This window comes from Strix aluco, chromosome 22, assembly GCF_031877795.1.
Source record: "Strix aluco isolate bStrAlu1 chromosome 22, bStrAlu1.hap1, whole genome shotgun sequence".
NCBI classification, from domain to species: Eukaryota; Metazoa; Chordata; class Aves; order Strigiformes; family Strigidae; genus Strix; species Strix aluco.
Genome location: NC_133952.1, coordinates 1,798,331 through 1,821,692, shown reverse-complemented (window position 1 = coordinate 1,821,692; position 23,362 = coordinate 1,798,331). Strand labels below are relative to the sequence as shown.

Here is a 23,362-nt window from a genome sequence, read left to right as displayed (position 1 = left end):
AAAATTACAAGAGTGGTTGAAGCAACTTTTTACCTCAGAAAGAGGGAGGCAGTTCTGACATTATCAATCCTTGCATTTTTATTCTGCTTTCTAGCTGCATGGAAAATAAATAGCAAGATAGAAGGGACTTGTTTGTGTTCTTTCCCTAAAGCTTATAAAACATTAAGAAAGCAACAAAAGGAGCTAGGCTTTAGAGACGGGTGTTTTGGTAGATAATGATCTGTATCCCTCTTGGGAAAGAGATGGTATTTCCATTCGTTCTTTTCATGTCCTACCTGACGTGCCACTTCTGTGATCAAAGATGAAAACCGTGAGAGAAATAAACTTGGAAAAAACAGTTGCTCTGTTTCATAATATCACCAAACTGTGTTGCCAAGAAATTAGTGCTCCGTTGCCATGTGACAAGCTGTTTGAAGTTGTAGCTGCCATTTTCAGAATAAAGGGCTTTAGAAGATGGAGGGTGTTTTACCTTTTTCCTAGCTAATACTGTGCCTGTTTATGAACAGTGCCCTCGTTTACCCAAGACAGAAGCACGCAGGACATCAGAGTATAGCTCGGAGAATGCCAGCAATCCTACACTGGGGCTGCATCTATGGGGACATTAACTTCTAGACACAGAATTGAGGCTTGAAGTTTTTGAATATGGTAATAACATGGTAATTGTCAAATTTGTTATGACAGAATAGGTACCACCATTGCTGAATCCCAGGGGTAAAGTTAACTCACAGTATATTTGAAAGTTACCTTATAAGCCTGTCGGACTCCTCCGTTATCTGCAATATTTTCTCCTAATGTGCTTATTCCACTGACCTGTAAAAGAATTATCATTTGTTTACTCTAGAGTCAGTAACATTGGCAACTCTAAGAACCACAAGCTGAAGCAGAGTCACACATCACGGGTAGACAGGCGTGTCTGGAACAGAAGGAAGCAGCGACTTTGTGTTGGGGCAAACAGGGGAGAGAATGAAAATAAAAAAATATTGGGGTAAAAGCTGTAGATTAGAACAGAGAGAATATATACAAATGTAACATGAACAGAGTATGGGCTGCTGGGCAGAGCACGTGCTAGCAGGACTGGCAAAATACAGTAGGAAACACCAGATTTCCTCCCCCCTGGCCCCCGCCTTGCAAAAAACCCCTCAGGGGGTCTGGCAGCACAAGCACACACGGGCCCAGGTCCCCACTGACCCCACTGCACACAGCCATGGCCGCGTTGCTGGGCTACACTACTGTCCCCAATTTACAAGAAACAATCCTTCTTCCTTCCACAAAAATCAGCCTGTAGTATGTGGGGGGTTATGTTTATCGTCTGTAGACATTCTCCATTTACATTTATTATTTTTTTGTATAAAAAACCAGTGGTGTGACATAGTTGTTTTTACGTACGTTTTGTCTGCCAGCGAGCTCCCATGTGTAGTTCCCATACTGATAAACCATGCAACGAGATTGCTCCTTGAAATGCAGAGCTGAGAAATTGCTCCACCAGTCCAACATATTTCCATCTTTATCGAAATTCCTACCTGTATGAAAATCCAAGAAAAAAGGAAAGTGTTGAGTGAGCAACTGTTCTGCCAGTGTAGCAGCTGTCTCTTTGTAATGTTAGAGGGGCACTTCCTCCCCTCCTTCCTCCCGTGAGTGACAGGGTCTGTGCTATGGACATTTATCAGAAATGGTTTTGGCACAGTTGATTCTGCCTTGGCACAAGGGAATGGACAAGATCACTTGTGGTCCTTTCAGCTCCGTTCTCTATTATTCTGTGATTTCCCGTTCAGTCAGCAGCCCCAACTTCAGTTACAGCACTAAGGCCCAGTTTTAGTTCAGATTGGATTATGCAGACGTCATGTAACAAAACTTGCCACCACTTTCGAGGTGTCCAAGGCGCTTATTCTGTGTGTCCATGTAAGAGACCTGAGGCTCAGGAGAATGAATTTGTCACAGCAGGAGGAAGCTGGAATTGCAGTTCTGGTGTTTGTGTTCTCAGCTCACTGGCTTTTTCTTCACTAGAGATCTAGATTTCTGAGGCGATAGTGTGTGCTTATGTGTAATCTGCACAAGTTTAATTAACATTAAAAAAAACACATTGAAGAAAACCCATGGATAAGAAATTACTGGCTTATGGTATCAGAAGGGAGTTTTTGCCCAGAACTATTTTACATAGCATTCTAGAAATATTTTATTTTCTAGAAACATTTATTTACAAAACATTCTAGAAACATTTATTTTAAATGTTTGTGTTGAAAAAAAAAAAAAGCCTGTGATTTCCCTACCAACAGCTCTTCTATCCCAGAATGCAGTTCACAGATTTCATTTTACTTTAGGAGCCAGCGTATCTGCTTGCATTGTATTTCCAATCTGATGATGCTTTTCCCAAGAATTGTCATTGACTCAATTTATTTTTAACATCTGTTTACTTCTTGTGTGACCTGCTTAGGTCATGAAACATCCACTGCAAACTGTTCAGTGGAACGTTCACAGTGTGCCTGCATTGCTCCCAGGAGCGGGAACGTGACGTGTCTGCATGGATACTTCGGTCACAGTGGTGTGTAACTTGAATTTCTTACAGTGTAATGAGTGCAACTGGAAGAACAGTATTTTCTGTTATCTTCTCACCATTGTCATCAAACCCGTGAGTAATCTCATGGCCAATAACCATCCCGATCCCTCCGAAGTTCAGGGCTTGTGGCTGGTGTTTGCTGAAGAAGGGGGGCTGTAGAATCCCAGCAGGAAAAACTGCAAAGAGGGGAAGAGAGAGGGAGATACTGTAAGGCAGCTTTATTTTTGCATACTTTGCAGACTGATTGTTTGCCTGGTTAAGGATCAGGAAGGAACATAAAATATAAAATGATTAGAAACAACATCATGCCTCCTCATGTGAAATTGTCTCTCTCTTGATAAATGGAAAATGACAAGTTAATAAAGGTTTAATTTAGCACATCTGCAACTACAATATCTCCTTGTTTGAGAACCAAGCATCATTTAGATTTCAACTTTAGCCTAATTTGGTCCATAATGTACGCTGCAGTAAGTCAAGAACAAAATGTTTAGTAACTGTCTTTTGGAGACAGGTACAGTTTGTGTTTTAGAGCCATTTTATAGGGGAACTAATGGCTGTTTTATTGCATTATTTTTGTTAAAGAAGGGTTAGCAATCATATGCTGCTTGCCAACAATACTCGGTGTGTAAAACATGCACAGCAGTAATTCCTGCCGCCCACCCAGTGCCCTTGGATGCCGGTCTGGGGGCGGGGGGCAGCAGGAGGTCTACCCTTCAGTCTACTGGCAAAAACCTTACACAGAATCAATGGGATTTAGTCTCCATCCCATCTACATGAGATGAAAAGCATACACGCTTCTAGAGGAGTTAAGACTGTAAGCAATTCATTCTAATGAGATACTTTTTAAGAAGTGAGATACTGGCATTATATAGCAAATATTTTATTTAGAGACAAAAACCTTTTTGACTATATGGAAGGTTTTATCCATACAATTTGGGGGAGAAATATGTAAGACAGACTGCAGTAAAACAGAACCAGGAAACTGAAAGTAATGTGGAAAATTATCTTTCTCAAACTTAAGACAGGAAGAAACAGGATTTTAACTGCCCTCTACACTACTGCAGGTAGCTGTGCTTGGATGTTTGACTTGCATATTCATCTTCAGGTTGCTTCAACCAGTTACCTCCATATTACTCACAAGTTGTAGAGGAACTGGTCTTCTTTAAGGCCCAAGCTCCCTGCCCAGAGAGCTGCCTCACAGCTGAGCACCATCAGCATCAACCTGCTGTGAAAACAGGGAGCCTGAGCCTGGCTGCCAGGGAGCTCCAGAGGACACGTGCTGGCCAGCTGAGGGGGTGGCTGGCCACAGCACAAGGACTGCTCACAGCTTTGCCTACTCTATGGAGGTAAGTGGAAGCTGTGCAAATGGAGAGCAGCTCTTTTTGATGAGGCTAGAGAGCTAAATTATGAGCACTTTGGATGTTTCTGCTTTTAGCCATTATCTAAGTTTTCCCTTGTGACTGTTGGTTGGGTTATTTTTCCATTTCTGGTCTTTGTCCTGTGAGCAGGATACAGTTGCTCTCTGGCCTGAAAAAGACACAGATTTTTCCTCTGATGGTTATTTGGCAGTACCTGGACAGTAGATCTTCCTGGTAGTTTGGGAATTTGAATAAGCACTGCTTAGTAAAAATTGTTTGGTTCCTCTCCTCTTTGGGGTGCTCAGAGTTCAGCAAAGGCTTTACAGCATCTGCAGGCTTAACCTGAACTTCTGGCTACCAGCACAGAGATCAGGGAGCCAGGCAGGTTCACTGTGTCTTAAGTCTCAAGATCATCTTCTCTGTGAAGAACAAGAAAGGTCAGCCTAGCAATGCTGCAAAAACTCACAGATCTGGTGTTCTCTAAGCAGAGCAGGTTTCTTTAGACTGGTATGCCTCTTACTGATATAATTTCAGTAGTCTGTACAGAGAGCAAACTGGAGAGCTGCCCCTATGTTTATCAGGAGTGTGGAAACATGAGTACGAACAGCCCAGAACACGCTGCGAGTGCTCTGTGGTCTCCAAAGCTGGAACTTGTGTGGTAGCAGTTCCTGTCTCAGGCCTTCAAACACACGGCTGTTCCAATTACAGCATGTAAGCTCTGCCTGCTGGGCTGGGGAGTCATCAACAGAGCGACTGCTTGAAAAGAACAGCCTACCTTGCCCAGAATTTCTGTAAGGGCGCAGGCAGGTTCACCTCTGGATAGCAAATTTGCACCTTTGTGGTGCAAAAAATGTTAATTAGTTCCATGCAGCTGTTTAAAACTGTTGTAACCTACCTATCTGGTTCCGATTGGGGGAATAGAAGGCATTGACCACTGCGGCTCCAATTATCCATCTAAAAATAAATGTTGCACACAAAGTTAGTCATGATTTCTTTTTTTAGACATTCTTTTTATTATTATTGTTAAAAAACACAGGCTGCATATAAGAAAAGGATTGAGGTAGGGAAGAAGGGTGCCATTGAACACAGCTGTAAAGAAATACTAATACCAGGAAATAACTGGTGTCTCATTTATGGGCACCTTTCATCCAAACCAATGCCAAGTTAAAGTGAGAAATGCTTTTGCTCTTGAATGCTGAACAGCCCCTTTGGGGTGGAATGTGGTAACTGTTTACCAGCTCATCTTAACACTGTGTGAGCTTGAGAAGAAAGGAATAGTTTACACTGAAAAGAAAATTGGCATTTAGAGGATGTTCTGAGCAGCAGAAGGCAGTTACTCAAATTGGAAGTTAAGACCAAACTTGTCTGTTGAAAAATTACATACCTAACTGTGATTATTCAGTTTTAAATGTCTGCATTTAGAGTCTAATATTTCATAGATAATGTGTTAACTTTGAGAGGTAATTTTTTAAGTAGGCTACTTTTGGAAACTCTCTCCCATACCTTGATAACTTTTTATTCTTTGTATTTTTCTTTCTCCTCCCCTTCTCTTCTACCTCTGACATACACTTCTGGTCAGCCTGCCCTAATGAATCACACAACAACAGTCTGAAGCCATGAACTCGTGATAAGTATCCAGCAGCACCAGCCTAAGATACTCCTCTTCCCACATCTCTTGTCCTCACAGTATTTTGTGATGCCCCAGGTGCTGTATCTACTGCTATTTTGACAAAACTATTTGTGGGCTGCTGTGGAATGGAATTAAATTTCCTGCTTAAGAAATACAGCACATGTCTGTATCTTTCAGTTTTTGAAAAGTTGCTTGTTGTGGACTAGCAGAATGGAGAGGACACTTATCACAGCCTGGGAACAGGGATAAGTGGTGCAAGTGAGTTGTGCTGCTATTGCCAGTAACTTCTGTGTAACACGTGCACAGAGAGGGAGTAGGACTCTGTTCCTGAATTCCAGGGGGTACTTTTTCAAAACAGTTTTGCTCTGAAGGCCAGTCAGTAACTTTCAGGATCTCAGACATAAGCATTCTTGGCTATCCACAGCATAGAACTTAAACACGATAACCATTATTTCAGAATTGAGATTGTGGCTGTGGGATGCAGCCTGGTAACTTACATATCTTGGTCAACTCTCTCGCGAAGTTTTTTCAAGCTCTTTTGGGCTCCAGCTCTCAGGTTTTCCAGAATGTTTTCAAAGTAATTGTGTTCACTGAAGTTTAACTAAAGAAATGGATATCCAAGTATATTAGTAAGCTGTGCAAAAAGAGGAATTCCTCCTACCACTGAATCTATCTTCTAAAAAGTGTTTTGATTGCAAGATATCACTTAATAGTTGGCTCTCTGCATGCATTTATTTATTAAAATATTCATCACAAACAATTTTGCATGCTCTCCAGTCACTTGGAAATGACAGTTCCACAGGTTTAAGTATTGCACGTGGCAAGAAAGTAAGTGTAGGTTTTCTATCGAGGTACCTATTGTGGTATGCGCAGCATACTTACATTGGCATATTCCTGATCTAGTTTTTCATTCTGATCTTCCAAAATGTAATCTGGATAGCCAATTTGTTCTTTAATCGCCATTGCCTAGAAGAAAACAGTTTAATGTTTCCTCTTAATTGTGGTTTTTCATTGGTGTGTGCTTTTTTTTAAAGTTTCAATGCATATAATAGTTCAAATTCTTTATTGCTATTGTCCGTTTGTCTGTATCCAGTTTCTCACATTTAAAGACCCTGTTCAGATGCACCCTATTGCCTAGTGAGACTTTTTTTTTTAATATGGAACACAGTCTTCCTCTCATCTCTTGGTGTCCAGCCACTATGGTAGACTTGCAGACCCTACAGCAGCATCGAACAGGGATTTGGCTTAACCCTTGTTTAGTGTCTCTTTTTTTTTTTTTTTTTCTTCTTCCTATTGGAACAGTGCTGATGGTCCTAAAGTCTATGAAAAGTTTGGTAATTTTTTTCTGGGAGATTGCATTGTATTCAGGTGTCATTCTAGCTGATGCATTTGGTGCCATCCTCTCACTTATAACATGGTTCACAAGACTCATTAAGGGAAATAAAAACTGGTGTGAGCTAACAAAGGATTAAAAAGGACCACATAATAGGATAATGGATAACAGGGTAGTGAACATCAAAGTTTTCTCCTCTCATTTGCAGAGGAACTGGGAATATTGATGCTACAAAATTCCAGAGATTTCACAGTCATGATAGAATACTCAAGCTCCTTGTTATCTCTGACCTTCTCACGAGCTTTCTCTTTAGAAGCCTCATCCATCCACTGTAACTCATCTAAAGTCTCGATGAACGCTTCACGAATCTTATCTATTAAATCTCGGACCTAAAAGAGAGGCAGTAAGAGATGAATCATTTACATGCTGTTTTTCCCAGGCACAGCTAAGGAGGGGTGAAAAGCTCCCTACTGAAAGATGATGCCCCCAAATTCTACGCTCTAACACGTGGTACTCGGCATTTAAAAGAGCATCATAAATGAGTTCTTATGCCAACTCCTGCTGACTGACATCTTTAACAGACAGAATAGGTTGGGAGATCAGATGGAGGGGAACGAGCACTGCAGGCACTGTGGATGTACAATAGTATGAAGGGTAAACTACATACCATCCTCTTGCTCTCACCAGCAAATGTCTCCCTGACATACATTGCCCCCACCGCGTTCTCCATGTTGTTGTTGACGTAACTCACGCACTCCCTCCAGCGGGCTTCCTCCAGTGTTGTCCCATAAAGTGCCTGCAACACAAAACACCACAGGATTGTTCTGCCTATGCATCTCTCTCCTAAATCATTGCCTGAAGAGGAGCTTAAACCAAGACAAAGGTTTCCATAGTTGCGACTGCTGCTCTTAGATTTGTTTGGGGGTTACAGGACCTAATGCTGTCCTCGTGTTGACAAGGACTTGATTTGGTGACTTGGGACTCTCTTCCAGCACTACACTCTATGGTCTCTGTAGGAAGAGAGGAAATACCTTCCTGTAGCTGGCCCGAGCATCCTTGAAACGCCGACTCAAGCTGCTGACACGATCAATCACCAATCGCCAAATGAGGTAGTTCTGGATGGTGCTGCGTGGGAAAGCAAAACTGAGTTTAATCCCCTGTAAAAAGCAACACTAGTGCAGACAGTCAGAGGGAATCTTAATTTTGAATGGAGATAAGAAAGGAAATGGTTGCTGCCAGCCATCAGTTTCGTTGCATCTACAGCTGACTGGTCGTTTAACAGGCTGGCTGACTGCAGAGGCATCCGGACTGAGGACTGTACTATTATGTCTGCTCAGGGATTAATTTATTTTTTTTTTCCTCCTTCTGGAGTGTAACAAGAGCTAAGCCTGTGATGTATTTTCTTTTTCTTCCCATTTGACCTTTTCTAAGCATGTGAGCAGGTGAGACGCCCAGTACCACAGTACTTTGGGGCCCTAGGATCTTAGAAGCCATTACCCATATTTTATAGTGAGGTGGTGGCATCTTTCTCAAGCAGCTCTGGCAGACCCAGCAGGTGGGCCCAACGATTTACATTTCCACAGTACTTCCATGATTATTCTCCAGTTTCTTTACCTCGCTGAGTACTTTGAGAGAATTGCTTTCAGCTCTTGCAGATAGGGCATGCCATATACAACCACCTCTTCCTCTGGGTCAACCTGAACACCTACTGAAGACATGACACCTTGGATGAAGAAGGTCCAGTTAAATTCCTAGGCAGACAGAAAGACATAGACCAATGCCAGGTGTTTAAATGCCTTAGTAACTCTCTGGACTTTCTACAGTCTATGGGATTGTATGTAGCGTTGTTCAGTAGAAAAATGCTTTTTAAGAGACTCTGAAGACAAGATTAAGGATGTGAATGACTCTATACCTCTCTCTGTTGCATCACTGATAAATTCACAAAGCCATTTCCAATTGGCATGGTAATAAGAGGAGGCTGAAATTATTAGACAGTTCATTAAACACTTACGTTCAATGCAAACTTTTCCTGTAGCTCTTTTAAGGTCATTTTGTTGTACAACAAGGTTACATCATGCCTTTCTTCTGCTGGGGTAGTTGCCTGAAGACATTCACAAGGTTATTACCAGAATCAACTGACACAAGTGTCAATGGCTGAAATCGCATGCATGCATGTGCACATATACACACTCAAATCATATGTGAATAAAACAGTTTATTTTGGGAAAGAAAGCTCATGTGATGGTGTCCAGTGCTGCTCTCTAAACTTCAGTATAGGAGCTCAGGTCCCCCCTGTTCAATAATGTTTCAGCAATGTGTTGAGCCAAGGGGTTCCCTCTATCCTTCAGAATGGAAGACTAAGCTCTTAAGAGATATTTAGGGTGCTGTAGGCTCCTAAGGATGCAAGGGAGCTAGCCCTGCTGTTATCAGAGTGTATGCTTAACAGAAGATTATCCTGCTTTAGGAGACTTCAAAGGACTAGTGCAGCATATCTATACAGTAGATATAATGATACACACAGAGGCTGGGATTTCTGGCCTGCTTGCACAAGTCTTTCCTCCCCCACTTTCTTCTAGTCCATGGGTGTCCTGCTGTGTTAAACTGTTGCACAAACCAGCAAGAGACTCTCCCCCCTCACCCCTTGTCCTGCCCAACATCCTGAGAAGTTCTTGATTTCTGTACTCACGTTTGCGATCTCTGTTTCAAGCTCCATAACCTTTGCCATTTCCTCTTGGACAAAGGAATCGTCTTTAGGCATATTCTTGTCTTCCCGGATCATTTTGGCAATGGTGATCATGAACTGCAGGTAAGCTTCTCTCACCTGCACACAAGAAACAACGTGTGTGTAGCATTGTGAAGAAAAGGTTTGCTGTCTATCACTGCCCATTCAGCAAACCATTCTTGTTGTTATTTTAGCTTTACAGTGTGCTGTGAAAAATCTGGGCCAAGGGGTCACAGCCTCCACCCTTGACTCCAATGCAACCCTCCCCACTTCCATTTTCTTGTCTTCCTCCCCTCCCCCCCCCACTATAATAGATACTACTGCAATACCTAGGACCTCAGTTCATCCTGGAACAGCTTACAGTGCAGTTGCCAGTCTCAAAACACATAGTGAAAGCAACACTTTCTGCTTCCCTGCGCAATCCAACTCTCTGGCGTTCAGTTAGAATTGCTACTCGAGCAAAGAGGAAGCTCTGTGCTTTGAGTTGCACTGTGGGAATAGAGATGCCTACTAGCCAAAACACCAGGGTAAACACGGACGGTTTAAGTTCTCTGAAAGTAATACCGTAAGTCTTCTAAACTCTGTTTTTATGGCTGAAAGAAAAGCTCTGTCTCAGATGGTTCCCAGTGATACCTTTGCTTTATTTCTAACAGGAGGCTATGGCTGTGGTTTATGCCTCAGAATGGACCTTGAAAAGATACTTGGCTGCTGAGGGAGTCCTGCTCTCTGATACAGGAAAGCTTAACACTACCTATTCTTCTTGCGTACTTTTCTTCCTCTGTAGACCTTGGAAACCTGATAAATACAGTAACTGTTGTGAAATTGAGTCTGGGCACTTACATGATGATAATGATGATTTGCGTTTTTAGGCTGAATGCTGAGGCCTTAATCAGGCCAGACTCCCACAGGCCTCAGTAGGAGTTTTGCCAAAAGATGCTGGACTAAGCACGGGGGAGGTTTGGGGTCATCAGAGTTTGGTTCATTGTCTGTGGGAAGTGAGCTGGTAAATAGCAAATAAAGAGGGGTTGTGTCTCCTCCTTATTCATTAAGATTAGAAACGCAGCCTTAGTCCTTCTTCTTCATAGTTTCAGATTAAAACTGTATTAAGCACTACTGGTTTTCTTTTGCTAGGATCATCTATGTACTGTACCTGACTTCCTACCTCCTACAAGTCAATTTAAGTCTGACTTTCATGCAATGATGCATAAACATTCCTTTTCTCTACTCTAACTGGCACTATATCAGTGAAACGGGCAGAACAGAATCCTAGTTGCAGCAGCTATCTGCAGTTCCCAACACAACTACATGGAGATTGTTTTGTATCATGAGATTAACAGAAGTTGGCAGTTTATAAAGGTGTCCAGAAGGTGTGGAAACAATCTAATAAAAACTTCACTGGACTATATTTTAGATTATATATGAGAATATAGTCAAATACATTGAAGTAAGAAGAAAACTAGTCTCCACGTTTTCATCTGCCTTCACAACCACTAGACAAAAGAGTCTAAAATGCTGATTGTTGTCTCTGTATTCCATTCGTGATAGGAAATTAGTCTGCAAATACTCCTTGTTAGTATGATATAATTGAGGAAAATAAAATGTACTAAAGCAGTATTTTCATCTTGGGAAACTGATAAATTATCTGGCTATGTTTGCAACAGCTTTCTATGTATTTACAGAAACCCTCACATTTTTGCTCTAAGCACTGGCAGAGAAAAGCAGCTAGAAAATAATCTCTCACAATTTTCATGTAATTTAGGGGAAAAGGGTGAGTAAGTGGCAGCAGATTCTTACTAGCTGAGTATCTGTTCCAGCAATATGGCTATTGCCATTTTAAACTTTTTTCCCCTGAATGAACATGTGAAAAATTCTGAATATTTTGGTGCTGAACAAAATGTATTTCAGGGTATTATACAATCAAATATGATCCAGTATGACATTTCTTCTCCCATATCTGTAATCCATCTTTCCAATACCTTGTAAAACAGTAGCCAGGACTAGTGGCTTTAGAAGATCTAAGTGAATCCAAGATAACCTACCCAGAAAACGTGAACCTATCCTTCAAAATTAGAGACTGTTTTAAGCTAGAAAACGTGATGATTTTATTTTCCCATAATCTCACTTGTATGAACTGGCCAATTCTGGGGAGGCTTGATATTTATACAGTTGTTCAGTCCTTTTGTAAACTTTACAAAATTTTGGCATAATTAGACAAAAATGTAGCAATGAATGTCATGGTCTAATTCTGATTGTTACAAAACACGAGGATTCATACGTTTGACTTTTCCAAAACTTATCCAGGGATAAGTAATAAAGTTGTTTTAGTAGCTCATAGTAAATAAATGACAAAGAATACTTACTCTTTGATAGTTGCCCCCATTAAAGTAGTAATCCCTGGATGGCATTCCTAAACTTGGCTGGTCAATCTGAAGGAAATAACACATTTCTTTAGTTAGTGATGAACAGGAACTACTGGTGTCCAAAGGTATCCTTGAAAGGCAACATGAAATGCTGCACGTGCCATCCTTCAGTGTTGGAATGACAATAGTACACTCTTACCAAACAATCAAAGGGCTTCAGCTTTCTAGGAATTGGTGTGAGATGGAAGGTACAATTTTTGTCTCTGGATTTCTAGATAAGGATGGATACTTAGTGTGGGTTATTAAGCAAAATCTTTCAATAACCGTTGAGATCTAAGAATAAATTTAAGCAACTTTGAAAAGAATTTGCTTGACTTGAGAGCTAAACTTCATGCATAAGCATACATGAACAAACTCTGAAATATTATTACATGTTTTAATATATAGCAGGAAACCATGTTTTTAAACCTCACCATCACTTTGCAAGTCACAAGAATTTACAACCCTTAAATGCTGTAAATCAGTAAAGGGCCATCAAATTTATTTTTTAAACTGAAACAAAAAATATGCTACCATGAAATGTTTCCCAATATGACTTTGAGATCTGCCACTTGGGGTGGAGAGCTGTTGCGTACATTCTGCCAGTACTGTGCACGCCCATGGCTTACAGCAGGCTAATCTGTATGCGGTGTAAATAACTAGCCATTATGATTCTGGCATATAAATAATTCCCTGGAATCTTTTTTTCTTACGTAAATGATGTGTCTGCTGGAGTCCCGGTCATCATTCCATACAAACATGTCAATGAGGACACGTTTGTTAAATCTGGAGTTCATTATGGAGAGTTTCTCTTCCATGCTCCAGTTTGGCTCTGGGAGATAAAAGGGAAAATATACATCATTTATCAATATGTATCAGGACTGATTAAGTTGTATAGTTTGCAAGCTTATTGCCTAAATTGTTTAGAACAAGACTGGACATGTGAGAATATTTGTACAGGACATTCCTATAGTGGCTAGAAATTGCTAGACTGCTCTTACCAGCCTTATCTGTCTCAGTCATATAAAGTAATCAGTAAATTATTTATATATATGCATTTGCCTATGCATAATATACATCACCATGACCTTGCCTAGTTAGGCAGTTACGTGCCAAACTCTAATTAATATGCAAGCTTTAGAACAGAGCTATATTGGTTATATTGCTTTTGTTTTCTTTATTCATGGTGGTCCTTTAGGTTTCCTAACTGCCTTAAAATGCATACTGCTCATGAATGAGATCTTGCAATATGGGTATTAAATCGATGCGATCTCATTTACACAGATCGCTGTGTGCTAAATAGGTATGACACCCTGACTTTTGTTTATGGAGAAAAAGTTAAAACGGAGGATCTAATTCAATGACAGTAGTCTCCATAGCGCAGTAAATTATTCTGATTTAACACTACTGAAGTCTTTTGGGCACAGCATTACCTTTGGTTTTATTCCAGTCAGCAGAAGCCACTGGCCAATCCCCAACCATCGTTAAGGCCTCTAGCAGAGGCAATGAATCTCGTTGCTCTATAAGACCTGAGAGACGAAAAACAAATACTATATTATTTTCATAGGAAAAAGAAAATAGGTAATGGGCCTAACAGTTTAAATCTGAAATGGAATTTGTCATAGCAGAAAATAAGAGATACCGTGAAATCGCCTGTCTCCTACATTAGTCTTCAGAAAAGTAATGAAAATATTTCTGTTGACTTCAGTACCAATTTTGACTGAATCGGTTTGGAAAGGATGAAATAGGACATGTTTTTGCATTCAGAAGGGAAGGCTTTACATTGATAGCAGAGGCAGGTAACCAACATCTGTTCTTTCTACATCCCAGAACACGTATATTAAGCCTTAATGACGTACCAAGGCATCTTCATTCATCTGAAGATTAGCTTTCCAGGCAAGGCCATGCAGACTAGATAAATATTGACCGGACTTCTGCTTAAAAGTACATTGGTACTTTTGTACATTTGGTATTGAACAAGAGAATCAGTGGAACAAGAAGAGACTCACTCTCATTCATGCATGACTTGTAAAGTATTTTAGCTTTCTGAAATGCTTCTCTGTCTCCTTGATCTGAAGTCTCCAGCACACCTGGGAAAGGAACCATTGCAGTGAGATTTTTGCTCTGGAAAGCTTTGATCTTTTCATAGAAATCACTGAGAATTCAGGGCTATGATAAATACTTGCTATTGCAGGCTTCAATTAATGTGAAACTAGAGTGCTCTTTAAAGGAGCTATTAATGGAAAAAGTGTCAGGAAGAAGGACATGCATACAGATTGTCCTGCCCCTTTTGAAGTTAGTACCAAATCACCTATGGCTAATTCTTAGTGGGAACAGGATGTTCCCACAAAATGGGTGTAGTAAGAGATGTAGAGATTAAAGGACCAGAGAAAAAAATCACAATCAGCACTTCTCTGGAAGTTTATTTCTCTGTATAATGTGCAGTAAACAACATCTGAAACTAAACAAAAGTGCATAACCAAGGATAGAGTAGTCTCATTCCTACCTTTTAGGATGATCTCCAGCTCGTCTCTCAGGATGTCAAAAATGCTGTATCTGGAGCTAGTTTCTGGGATAACGTGCCGGTTCAGCCAGCCCCCACAGGCATACTGGTAGAAATCCTTGCAAGGGTCAGCTGTTGGGTCCATATTCTGAATTATTCTAGCAGCTAGGTATCAAAATTGGAGAGTTGAATTCCACAGGCTGCCCAGTCATCTCTGGGACTACCAAAGACTCTCAAGAAGCTGCTTGGTAAGAAGGCACCTTGCTTATGCTGCTTATAGTGGATAAGACTCATTCTCATGTATTGCCATCAAAAGATCCTATTTTCTGCTTAAAAATGCCGGGAAGCATCTGGCAGCACACATTTGCACTGCGGTCGTACTGCTTTACAGAGGGAGCCTCAGAATGGCAGAGCAGCCCCCACAGCACCGTCCTGTCCAGCACGAGGAGCGTGCCCAGCGCTCTACCTGGGCCTGGCTTAGGCACCTGCCTGCAGAGCCAGCCTTTCCAGGGGCAACCTGGAACAGCTGTGCGGCAGTCCTGCCTCTCTGGAGGTGTACAAGTGGATGCCAAAAATAAGAAGGTGAATAGCCCCGTGTGTAGAAAATATGATCTAAGGGGATTCTTATTATACTTCATAGATACAGACTGCGTTGGTCAAGCCATGTCCTTGTGGTGCAGGCCAGAGCCAGAGAACTGTTGACCACGCTGGCAATTTTCCTGTACTACTTCCTCATGAATGATACTCCTGGCGACAAAGACAGTATACAATGGAGAAGTAAGAACAGGGGGGTTTTGCTCAGTGTTTACACATGGAACTGTATTTGAGGACAGCTGTACTTGCTGCCTCTGACAGTATTGGCAATGCGTATCTAGCCCAAGGGGAAATCTCATTCCTTTTCAACTTCTTCAGTCTTAAAGCCTGAACTATTGTTTATTCAGGTTCAGCAGAACTAACATGTAAAACACCACCTCTGCAATAATCACTTATAGTACAACCATTACCTGCTGTAACACATCCAGGTGTGGTACATACGTTGCCTGAGTTGGTGCCATAGTGAGTGCCTGCAGGGAGAGGAATAAGCAAGCAGATAGAATTAGTTCTTTTGGAAAGAAATTGCTACCAACATCACTTGCCAGCAGCCCAACCTCAGTGACAGCTCTGTTTAGTTTTAGAGCAAACGAGTGACTATTAGTGCCAGTAAGATACCAAATGACAACTGTGAAGAAATGTCTTCTCTGCAGATTTATGGGGAAAATTTATTGGAAGAAGTATTACAACAGTCTTGACAGTGAGTTTTAACTCTCCTGGAAGGAGAATAAGACCAGATTTTTACCTGCTAACCGCCTCCACAGTCTTTCTGACACAAACTGAAAGTATGAGATCCCTTTCTAGACAATCTACTAAGATGCTCTGAGCATCTGAGCTCTTTCATGATCTTCAAAGTCACTGTGACTGAGAGGTTTAAACAGGGGGTAAAGAGCCCATAGCTGGATTACTGCTTTCACACTGTTTTGAGTCAAAGATCGAATTTAGAAAAATAAATTACTTCTCTAAGTGTGTGTGTTGGAGATGGGGGGAGTGGATGACAGACCTGTGTTGGCTCGAAATTTCAGATCTGCCCTTTAAGGTTACTCCTTGCTGTTCAGCACAGAGGTTGCTCACTAATCAGTAATGTTTAGAGCTGATAAAATCACAGGTAATGAAGGAGACTGTGGACCTGTTCAAGTCTGCATTCTGCCTTTAAGATGAGCCTGGAAAAGTCCAGTGAAGTCATGATCAGTGATGTCAAGGCATCTCAGTACTCCAAGTAGCAGATCTGAGTAAGTATAGCACAAATTGTGCCAAGAGCTAGGGGTGTGCTAGTACCTGCTGGCTCAGACATGAGCACACCTCTAGTAAAGTAGGAATTTTGTTCCATTAAGACCTTGGCTCAGGCCTGTTGATCACATCCCTCCGTAGTCTGAAAGCAATCAAACTTTGCAACTCTGGGGACCTTCATGCCTTGCTGGTTTCAGCCCACAGAGAAGGAGCGATGCAACAGGGAATTTGAGAGGGAGTGCAGGCAGTGAAACCTTAGCAGAAGCATTTTGCTGTGACTTCTAAAATAGAATGTTGTGTGCCCCTACACGGGGAAATGGGTCTGTATGCTCATTCCAGCAGAAGCTGGGAAGTGTTACTCTTGGCTATTGATTTTCTATGTTTGACCATGCAGTCTTGGTTTGTGAAATTCTTCCAGTGAAGAAGATCCACAAAAAGCTTATGTACTTCTAAGGCATCGGTGGTGAGCAGAAACCAAACCAGTCCCTAGCTCTTACTGCTCGGTGCTCTACACTAAACGTACTGCCTGGAGTTTGATGGCAGTGGCTACAGAGGGCTGTAAGTTCTGATGCAGACTTACCCTAAAGCCTTTGTACATGAACACATAATTTTTTAACACTGAGTGCTAAAGTGAATGTGTTTGTGATGCTGGTCATGCCACTCCTGTGTGCTGCTCACTATAGAACTGGAACAGGGGGTATCAAAGCATCCCAGCCTGGAGAGTGGCCTTAGCCTTGAGTGCAAGAAAATTCATTTTGCTGTTTTAATTTCCCATTTGTGAAACTGGACTAGCATAGTATCTACTTATGTTAAATAGACAGCTACTTGTTACCACACTGGAAAACAAAAACTTGGTGCCCTTGCTCTGCGACAGGACTAGCCATGTTTTTAAACTTTTTTTGATCCTTACACTAGGATATTTGCAGAAAAGAGTTACTAAACAATTCCTTCCAATGAAAATAAGTGTTTTACATGAGAGCAAACAAGATTACAGTGATTCAGTTAGAAATAAAACAGTAGGGAAGAAAAGAGGGCTTTGAAGTTCATCAGTGGAAGCAACATAAAAAGCCCCCACTGTGATTGGGAATGTACCATTCAGGGTTCAGCTGAGTGCTGTTGTGCTGCGTGGGAGAAGATCTGTGTTAGAATAACTCCATGCCTTATTATAGTTTAGTGTCTAGCAATCTGAACATGGGATGAGCAAAATAGGTGTAACAATGTGAAGATTCACCTAGAGGGGTTTAGCTTTTTTTTTTTTGTACCCAATGAAGCAAAGCCTAATTTTTGGAGTTTCCTAAACTCTCTAATAATTAAAAAAAAACCCCAAAAAAAACCAAAAAAACATGAAAACCTAGAAGCCCAAGGTATTTCCAAGGGGAAAAAAAAAAATCCTTTTGAGGAAAACAAATTAGCTGTTCAAAGCCACATGGAAATATTCCATAAAGGAGAAATAGCAATGGGCAAGGTGAGAAAGAGATAACAGTCCTACAAGTAACCTGTATTTCTCTCATTGTTTCTCAGGGACCAGGCAGGACCCAAGTGAAGCTTCCCCCCCCCCCCCTTTTTATTTAATCAAAGCTTCTCTCTTTAATATAACCTGACAATGTCTAACTTCAGTTTCTGGAACCCAACTGCTTTCAACAAGATTCTAACTCCCCACATTCAAAAAGCCCTTGTGATTGTGAAAATGTAATTGAGCTGTATAAGCAGGGAAGCCAAATCTGTTTTGAAACCTTGGTTGCACACTCAGGGCTCTGAAACTCTGCCACAAAAACAGATAATTAGAAATGGCTGGTAGGGGCTCTCAGTTTACTTCTAAAAGTGGCTCCTTTGTTTTTCTGTCAATTATCTCTTTTATGCCTCAGTACCATTCCTGACAAAGAACTAAGCCAACCTGACTCTGTATGAGATATGACCAACACTGCCCTGTTTTACTTCACAATATATTTGTTGGGTCTTTGCTCACTTGACTGAGGCTCTGTCTGCTGCACCTCTTGAACTTCAAATAACTAGAAACAAACGTAAAATGCACCTTCTAAAGTCTCAGCTAGACAACTCTATGCACTTCATCTTCTCAAACTGCTGAAAACAGCTGCCCAAGTTTTCAGTATAAATACAGGTATTTCTCTATATATTTATTTTTCCTCCCTGGTTAAATATTGCTAGCAGTTTGAGCTATAATGAGAGACTCCTGCTTTGACATCCACGGACAAAGACTGATGCAAGTTCAGATGTGGGAGGGACAACTCGGATAAATGTCCTACAAAGCCTAAAAATTGAAACAAATGTCTCGCAGGATTTAGATGGATGTGATGGGAAATCTAAGTGGGACATAGGTTCATGTTTAACAATAATGCGAGGCATGAAGATAGTGATTTGTAGCAGAGGAGAACTGGCACAGATTGTTCAGCTCTGAATGCCCAGTTCCTGGGCAAGTAAACACATCAGTGGAAGGGTCTGTGGAGAATCAATACTTGTCTCTTCTACCAAATCTTACCTCCCACTCGTCTTCTCCCACAGCCAAGTTCATCTAGGATCTAGCTTCTTACATTTTTTTTCCTCTCTTAAAATTAATCACTCCATTTTCCCACCTCTTTCTTCTAAGATACCCTTCTTTGGGTGTATCTTTTAAAACTATCAGAGGGATGTCAAAACAACAGAAATGGGCTAGAAAGACTTCATCACTGGAACTACTTTGTGCAGTCCTAAGTTCCTTCATGGCTCTCAAAATTCAGGACCCCTGCATTTACTTCTTTAAGAAAGTCATGTTCTTGCTCTGTTGATAGTCTTGGAAGCAGAAGAAAAACACTGAACCCTCTGCAGACTGAAGGCTTTCCTCACTTTCAGCCTGATGGGGCACCATCAGAGAATTGATAAGGGAAGGTAAGCTTTAATGGAGCTAAATAAAATGACCTTAGCTGTGGGACTATTCCAGATAGGAGGGAAAAATAAGCATTCCAGGCACCACTGCTCAGGTCAACTGCTCACCTGAAAAATGGCATAGCTGGGACATGCTTCAGACCCAGCTGAATTCACTGTAGAGGATTCTATTCTCTTAATTTGACTTTAGAAGAAGCCACTGAACAGCATTATGTTACTGGACAGCAGCAGGATATAAGAATAACTTCTGAGATCTGTAGAGCACTATAGTCCTCTTCAGCAGTTCATCTTTTGAATGACATTTTTTTAAAAAATACAAGTTGCTTTCCACAGCCTTATTGAAGTTCCTTTAGACAACAAAAGCAAAGCAAATCATTCTGTACCGTCTCTGAAGCACACAGTTTGTGTTTAGTGTTTTCCCACTGTGCTTTCTGAGGACCACAGATGGCTGAGGATGGCACACACTGAAACAATTAGCTCCACAGTTGTCATCAGGCAGCCAAGCGTGAGCTTTACCTTTCAGCACCTTATCTATTTCTCACACAGATCTCATCTGCAGAAGTGCTGACAGCACTGCAGACTGCCTTTGTTGTTATTAGAACAGTGAATTGTTTGCACCAAATAATGTAATTGCCAAATGTAGCTTCTCTTCCTCTGAGAGGGCTGTCTATACTGGATGTCAGTGTCTTCAAATGGCCTCCATAACGCAGGTGTTTGTTTTTATTCCACCTTTCTTATGATTTCTTAACTATAGTCTATCTATAAGCATGGCTGAGACAGAATTTCATGTGAGAATGAGTAAACTGAGCATTTGCCCACTTTGGCAGGCCTGTCACTCCACGTTCACGCTTTACATTCAAGCAGCTCCATCTGAGTACAACTGAGAAGAGTCTTGCCACCCAAATGTCATTTCGTCATGACTTTTGTGTTAGCTGCCACTTCTTTAAATTCTCCATTTCCTTTGAATAGATGCCTCATTAATGAACATTCATGAAGTCAAAGAATGACTAGGCATGAGTCTAGGAGACAAGCCAGATCTCAGCCACAACCTCTTCTTAGCGTGCCAGTGACCAGTTTAGATACTGCCCCTAGTCAGCTTTTTGAAATCCACTCCCAGAACAAGGTGCTGTTTAGTTCAAGTGTCCTATTTATCTTTGTTTGTAGCCTGCCTAGCAGGATAGAGCAGAGGGGCATAAGCATGCCCTCTAGCCTGCTAACAGCCTCTATAATAGCTGTGAATAGTGACAACCTCTGGGGATGCAGACAAAAAAAAAAATCTGCAAATCTTACCTCAGAGAAACCCTACAAACTTGGAATCCAGAAAGTGAATAAAATATCAATTACACTAATAGCATGCCTTTTGAGCAGCCAGGACCAGCAGATAGGTGAGAATGGAAATTGTTTGTAGCTAAGTTGTCTGGAGAAGCTGCTGACTGTGACTTGATGTGTCAGCTACAATAAGTGTTGAAATGTTCTTCAGACTGTAACCTTTCCAACAAGTGATGAGATTGGGAGTTTAGTAAATATTTGTAGAACATAGCTGAGAGCGAGCTGTGAAAAGGCTGCAAAGATGTATGTGTGGGTGTGATGGAAAGATTGAGAGCATGGTGTATTTGGATTCAAAACCAAATGACTTCAGTTCTGTCTGCTTCCCTTTCTATGATCACCCAAATATTACTCTGCTATTCTTATTATATTTTCTTTTAGCTTATTTAGACATGGGTATGAAAACTCCTTTGGATGTGAAAAATCCCCCAACTGCTTATAGAACTATATAACTGCATTGCTGTGAGAGTGTCAGTGTCTTCATTTGGGTATGTAGATAAAAATCACAGTCAGTATTAACATGTCTTGCAGGCATTATTGCTATAACCAGAGGCCTGTTTCATGCACTACAATGCTCTTCTGTAAGCTATATACAAGCAGAACAAAAATATACTCCCTGAACCTCAAAGCCTATATATACACCTTCATACATGAAAAAGAGACAGTAAGGCAGGACAGACAATCCTTTTAATTTTCCATTAGCTGAACGGAATTATTCTTTAGAGGCCTGTCTGGGTAGTGTCATTCTGATAAAGGATGTACAAAGATGAAGTAATGAATCTGAATCTGCTCTTAGTAGTCCCCCACACCTTTCAGAATTAACATCTGAGTGAAAGTAGAAGAATCCCAAGGATAACAGTCTTGGTTCTATCACAAGAATGCTGCTCAGCTACAGTTTTTTTCCTGTTACTGTGTAGGATTTGTATTTATGTTACACAGCTTTGAGCAATATGTGCTTTTCACTTGGTAAGTCTAAGACAGACTTCAGCCTTTTGACTGAGCATTGGGTGTGGGCCTAGATGGAACATCAAACCAGAACCAAGTGGAGTATTTAGACAAAACTTTTCAAGACAAAAAACATTCCTGTTCTGCAGGAACACTCACTGGATGCACTGAAGAGCTCTTGGTTTCTCAGTTTTAGACCCAAACAGTGCATATAGGCACTCGCCTAAAACCTGGCGCAGACTCAAGTTCCTGCTGCTCAATTCCTACCTGAATTACCTAAAGCTGGTGGCTAGTCTAGGGTATGGCTGCATCTCGGTGTCTGCTGCTGCAGTGGTTCAACTGTGTACACTCGAATGTAAACAGAGAAGCAGAAACCGACTCCAGGCCAGTGCTGGAAACACTCTAAGGCAGGAGAAAACAGCATGAGAAAACGCTGCGCAGGACAAGCAGCACAGCAGCTCTGCAATCACCTTGCACTCCCATTTTGCTCAGGAATGTCTGAATCTGGGACACATTTCCAATGAAAGTTTAATTGCTGATATGAGCCTGCAAAATATTTAGACTTTGGAACTGCTTTCTCACAGATAAGCCTTCCATCAAAGAAATGTTATAGTTAGCACTTGCTTTACATGCACAGGCTTTTCCCATGGATTTGGATGAGAGACCAACATTTGGGCAGATATTATTACCTGAATTCTGATTTGCCTGAACCCAAGAAGCACTCCTTTGTGCATGCAAGTAACCAAATTCTGCATGGCTCAATATTTTGATATGGAAACTCTTATCCTAGGACCTAGCCTTGGGGAATTTCTTTCCTCCTGTCTCCTGAGCTAACAGAATAAATATAAGCACCTTTCTGGTGAGTATTATGACTACCAAATACTCAGAGATTTCATTCAGCACTGGAACAAAGGCTGTTAACATTCAATTGCTGCTGGCAAAAAGAGTAAACAATGAAAAGGCTTTTCTCATTAATTATTACTCAGAATTGTGCAGTGTTTTACTTACAAGTGCTGAAGAAAGCAGTTCACTGCAGGCGGGGGACGCAGAGACAGTGTAAGGAGAAAGCAATGCCTTCCTTCAGTTTTGCTATTCATACTTCTTAATTTTATTCTCTAGCGTTTTAGCAAAGCTCTGAATCAGAGGCATTCATGGAAATGACAAGCAGGCAGGTGCTGCTACCAATCACATTGATTGCTTCACAGAATTTTTAAACAGGACTGTGCATTTGGTGTGCTACTGAAAAAAACTTAGTTTTGAGAGTAAGCATGCTCTGCAGCTAACATATTTAGGCAAAGCACCCGAAAGTAACATGCCTCATTGTCAGGTTCCTAGCAAAACATTTGCATGAAAGTCACTGAACCAAATCTCACCTTCTAGAAGTAAGATCAAATTGCCTGATGTAATATTAAAAGTCTCCCTTTCCTCAGCAGCACAGTTTGTTGTGTGTTTTTGTTTTTAAAAAAAGCTTTCACATTGTAGTAAGCAATGTCCCCTTTAGATCTGCTAAGCAGCTGTTGCTTTATAACTCCTGGCAATAATAAATCTTGACTCAGGCTTCTATAAAATAAGGAAGTGTCAAGCCTTACACACAGTCCCACAGACACACGCCTTCCCCTCTAAAATAGAGCAACATTTTTTTTACCTTTGTCAAAACAACGCTAAATTCAATCAAATGCATAGAATTAATTAAAAACATAGAATCTTACATGATGTAATTTAAAAATGAAATAAAATTCAACATACTTCTATCTGCATGAGCTTGGAAAAAGGCAGAGATAGCAAAGTCCCTCACAGAGGTGACTTCACTCTCTCCCTGTATTTTCTTCATTTAGCTCTGCAAACAGACTTGTATGTTGTTTACAGAGGGAAGAAGAGAATTATTCACAGG

The 23,362-nt window shown here is 41.0% G+C and overlaps 1 protein-coding gene across 2 annotated transcripts in view; it reads right to left on the bottom strand.

Annotated features, from left to right (window-relative positions):
- The window catches only part of MMEL1 (membrane metalloendopeptidase like 1), a 28,785-nt gene that overhangs the window by 4,046 nt on the left and 1,377 nt on the right, over window positions 1-23,362 (bottom strand). The window contains exons 3-20 of one of the 2 annotated variants that reach the window (XM_074848358.1): window positions 15,504-15,563; window positions 14,503-14,664; window positions 14,006-14,086; window positions 13,430-13,525; window positions 12,710-12,828; window positions 11,958-12,023; window positions 9,562-9,696; window positions 8,887-8,976; window positions 8,490-8,626; window positions 7,907-8,000; window positions 7,543-7,671; window positions 7,166-7,264; window positions 6,425-6,508; window positions 6,040-6,143; window positions 4,808-4,866; window positions 2,611-2,730; window positions 1,387-1,520; window positions 745-810 (exon numbers count right to left, since the gene is read on the bottom strand). In XM_074848358.1, the coding sequence (XP_074704459.1) occupies window positions 745-810; window positions 1,387-1,520; window positions 2,611-2,730; window positions 4,808-4,866; window positions 6,040-6,143; window positions 6,425-6,508; window positions 7,166-7,264; window positions 7,543-7,671; window positions 7,907-8,000; window positions 8,490-8,626; window positions 8,887-8,976; window positions 9,562-9,696; window positions 11,958-12,023; window positions 12,710-12,828; window positions 13,430-13,525; window positions 14,006-14,086; window positions 14,503-14,664; window positions 15,504-15,563 (1,835 nt within the window). The remainder of the gene's footprint in view (window positions 1-744; window positions 811-1,386; window positions 1,521-2,610; window positions 2,731-4,807; window positions 4,867-6,039; window positions 6,144-6,424; window positions 6,509-7,165; window positions 7,265-7,542; window positions 7,672-7,906; window positions 8,001-8,489; window positions 8,627-8,886; window positions 8,977-9,561; window positions 9,697-11,957; window positions 12,024-12,709; window positions 12,829-13,429; window positions 13,526-14,005; window positions 14,087-14,502; window positions 14,665-15,503; window positions 15,564-23,362) is intronic. The other variant, XM_074848359.1, reaches the window with a different exon arrangement.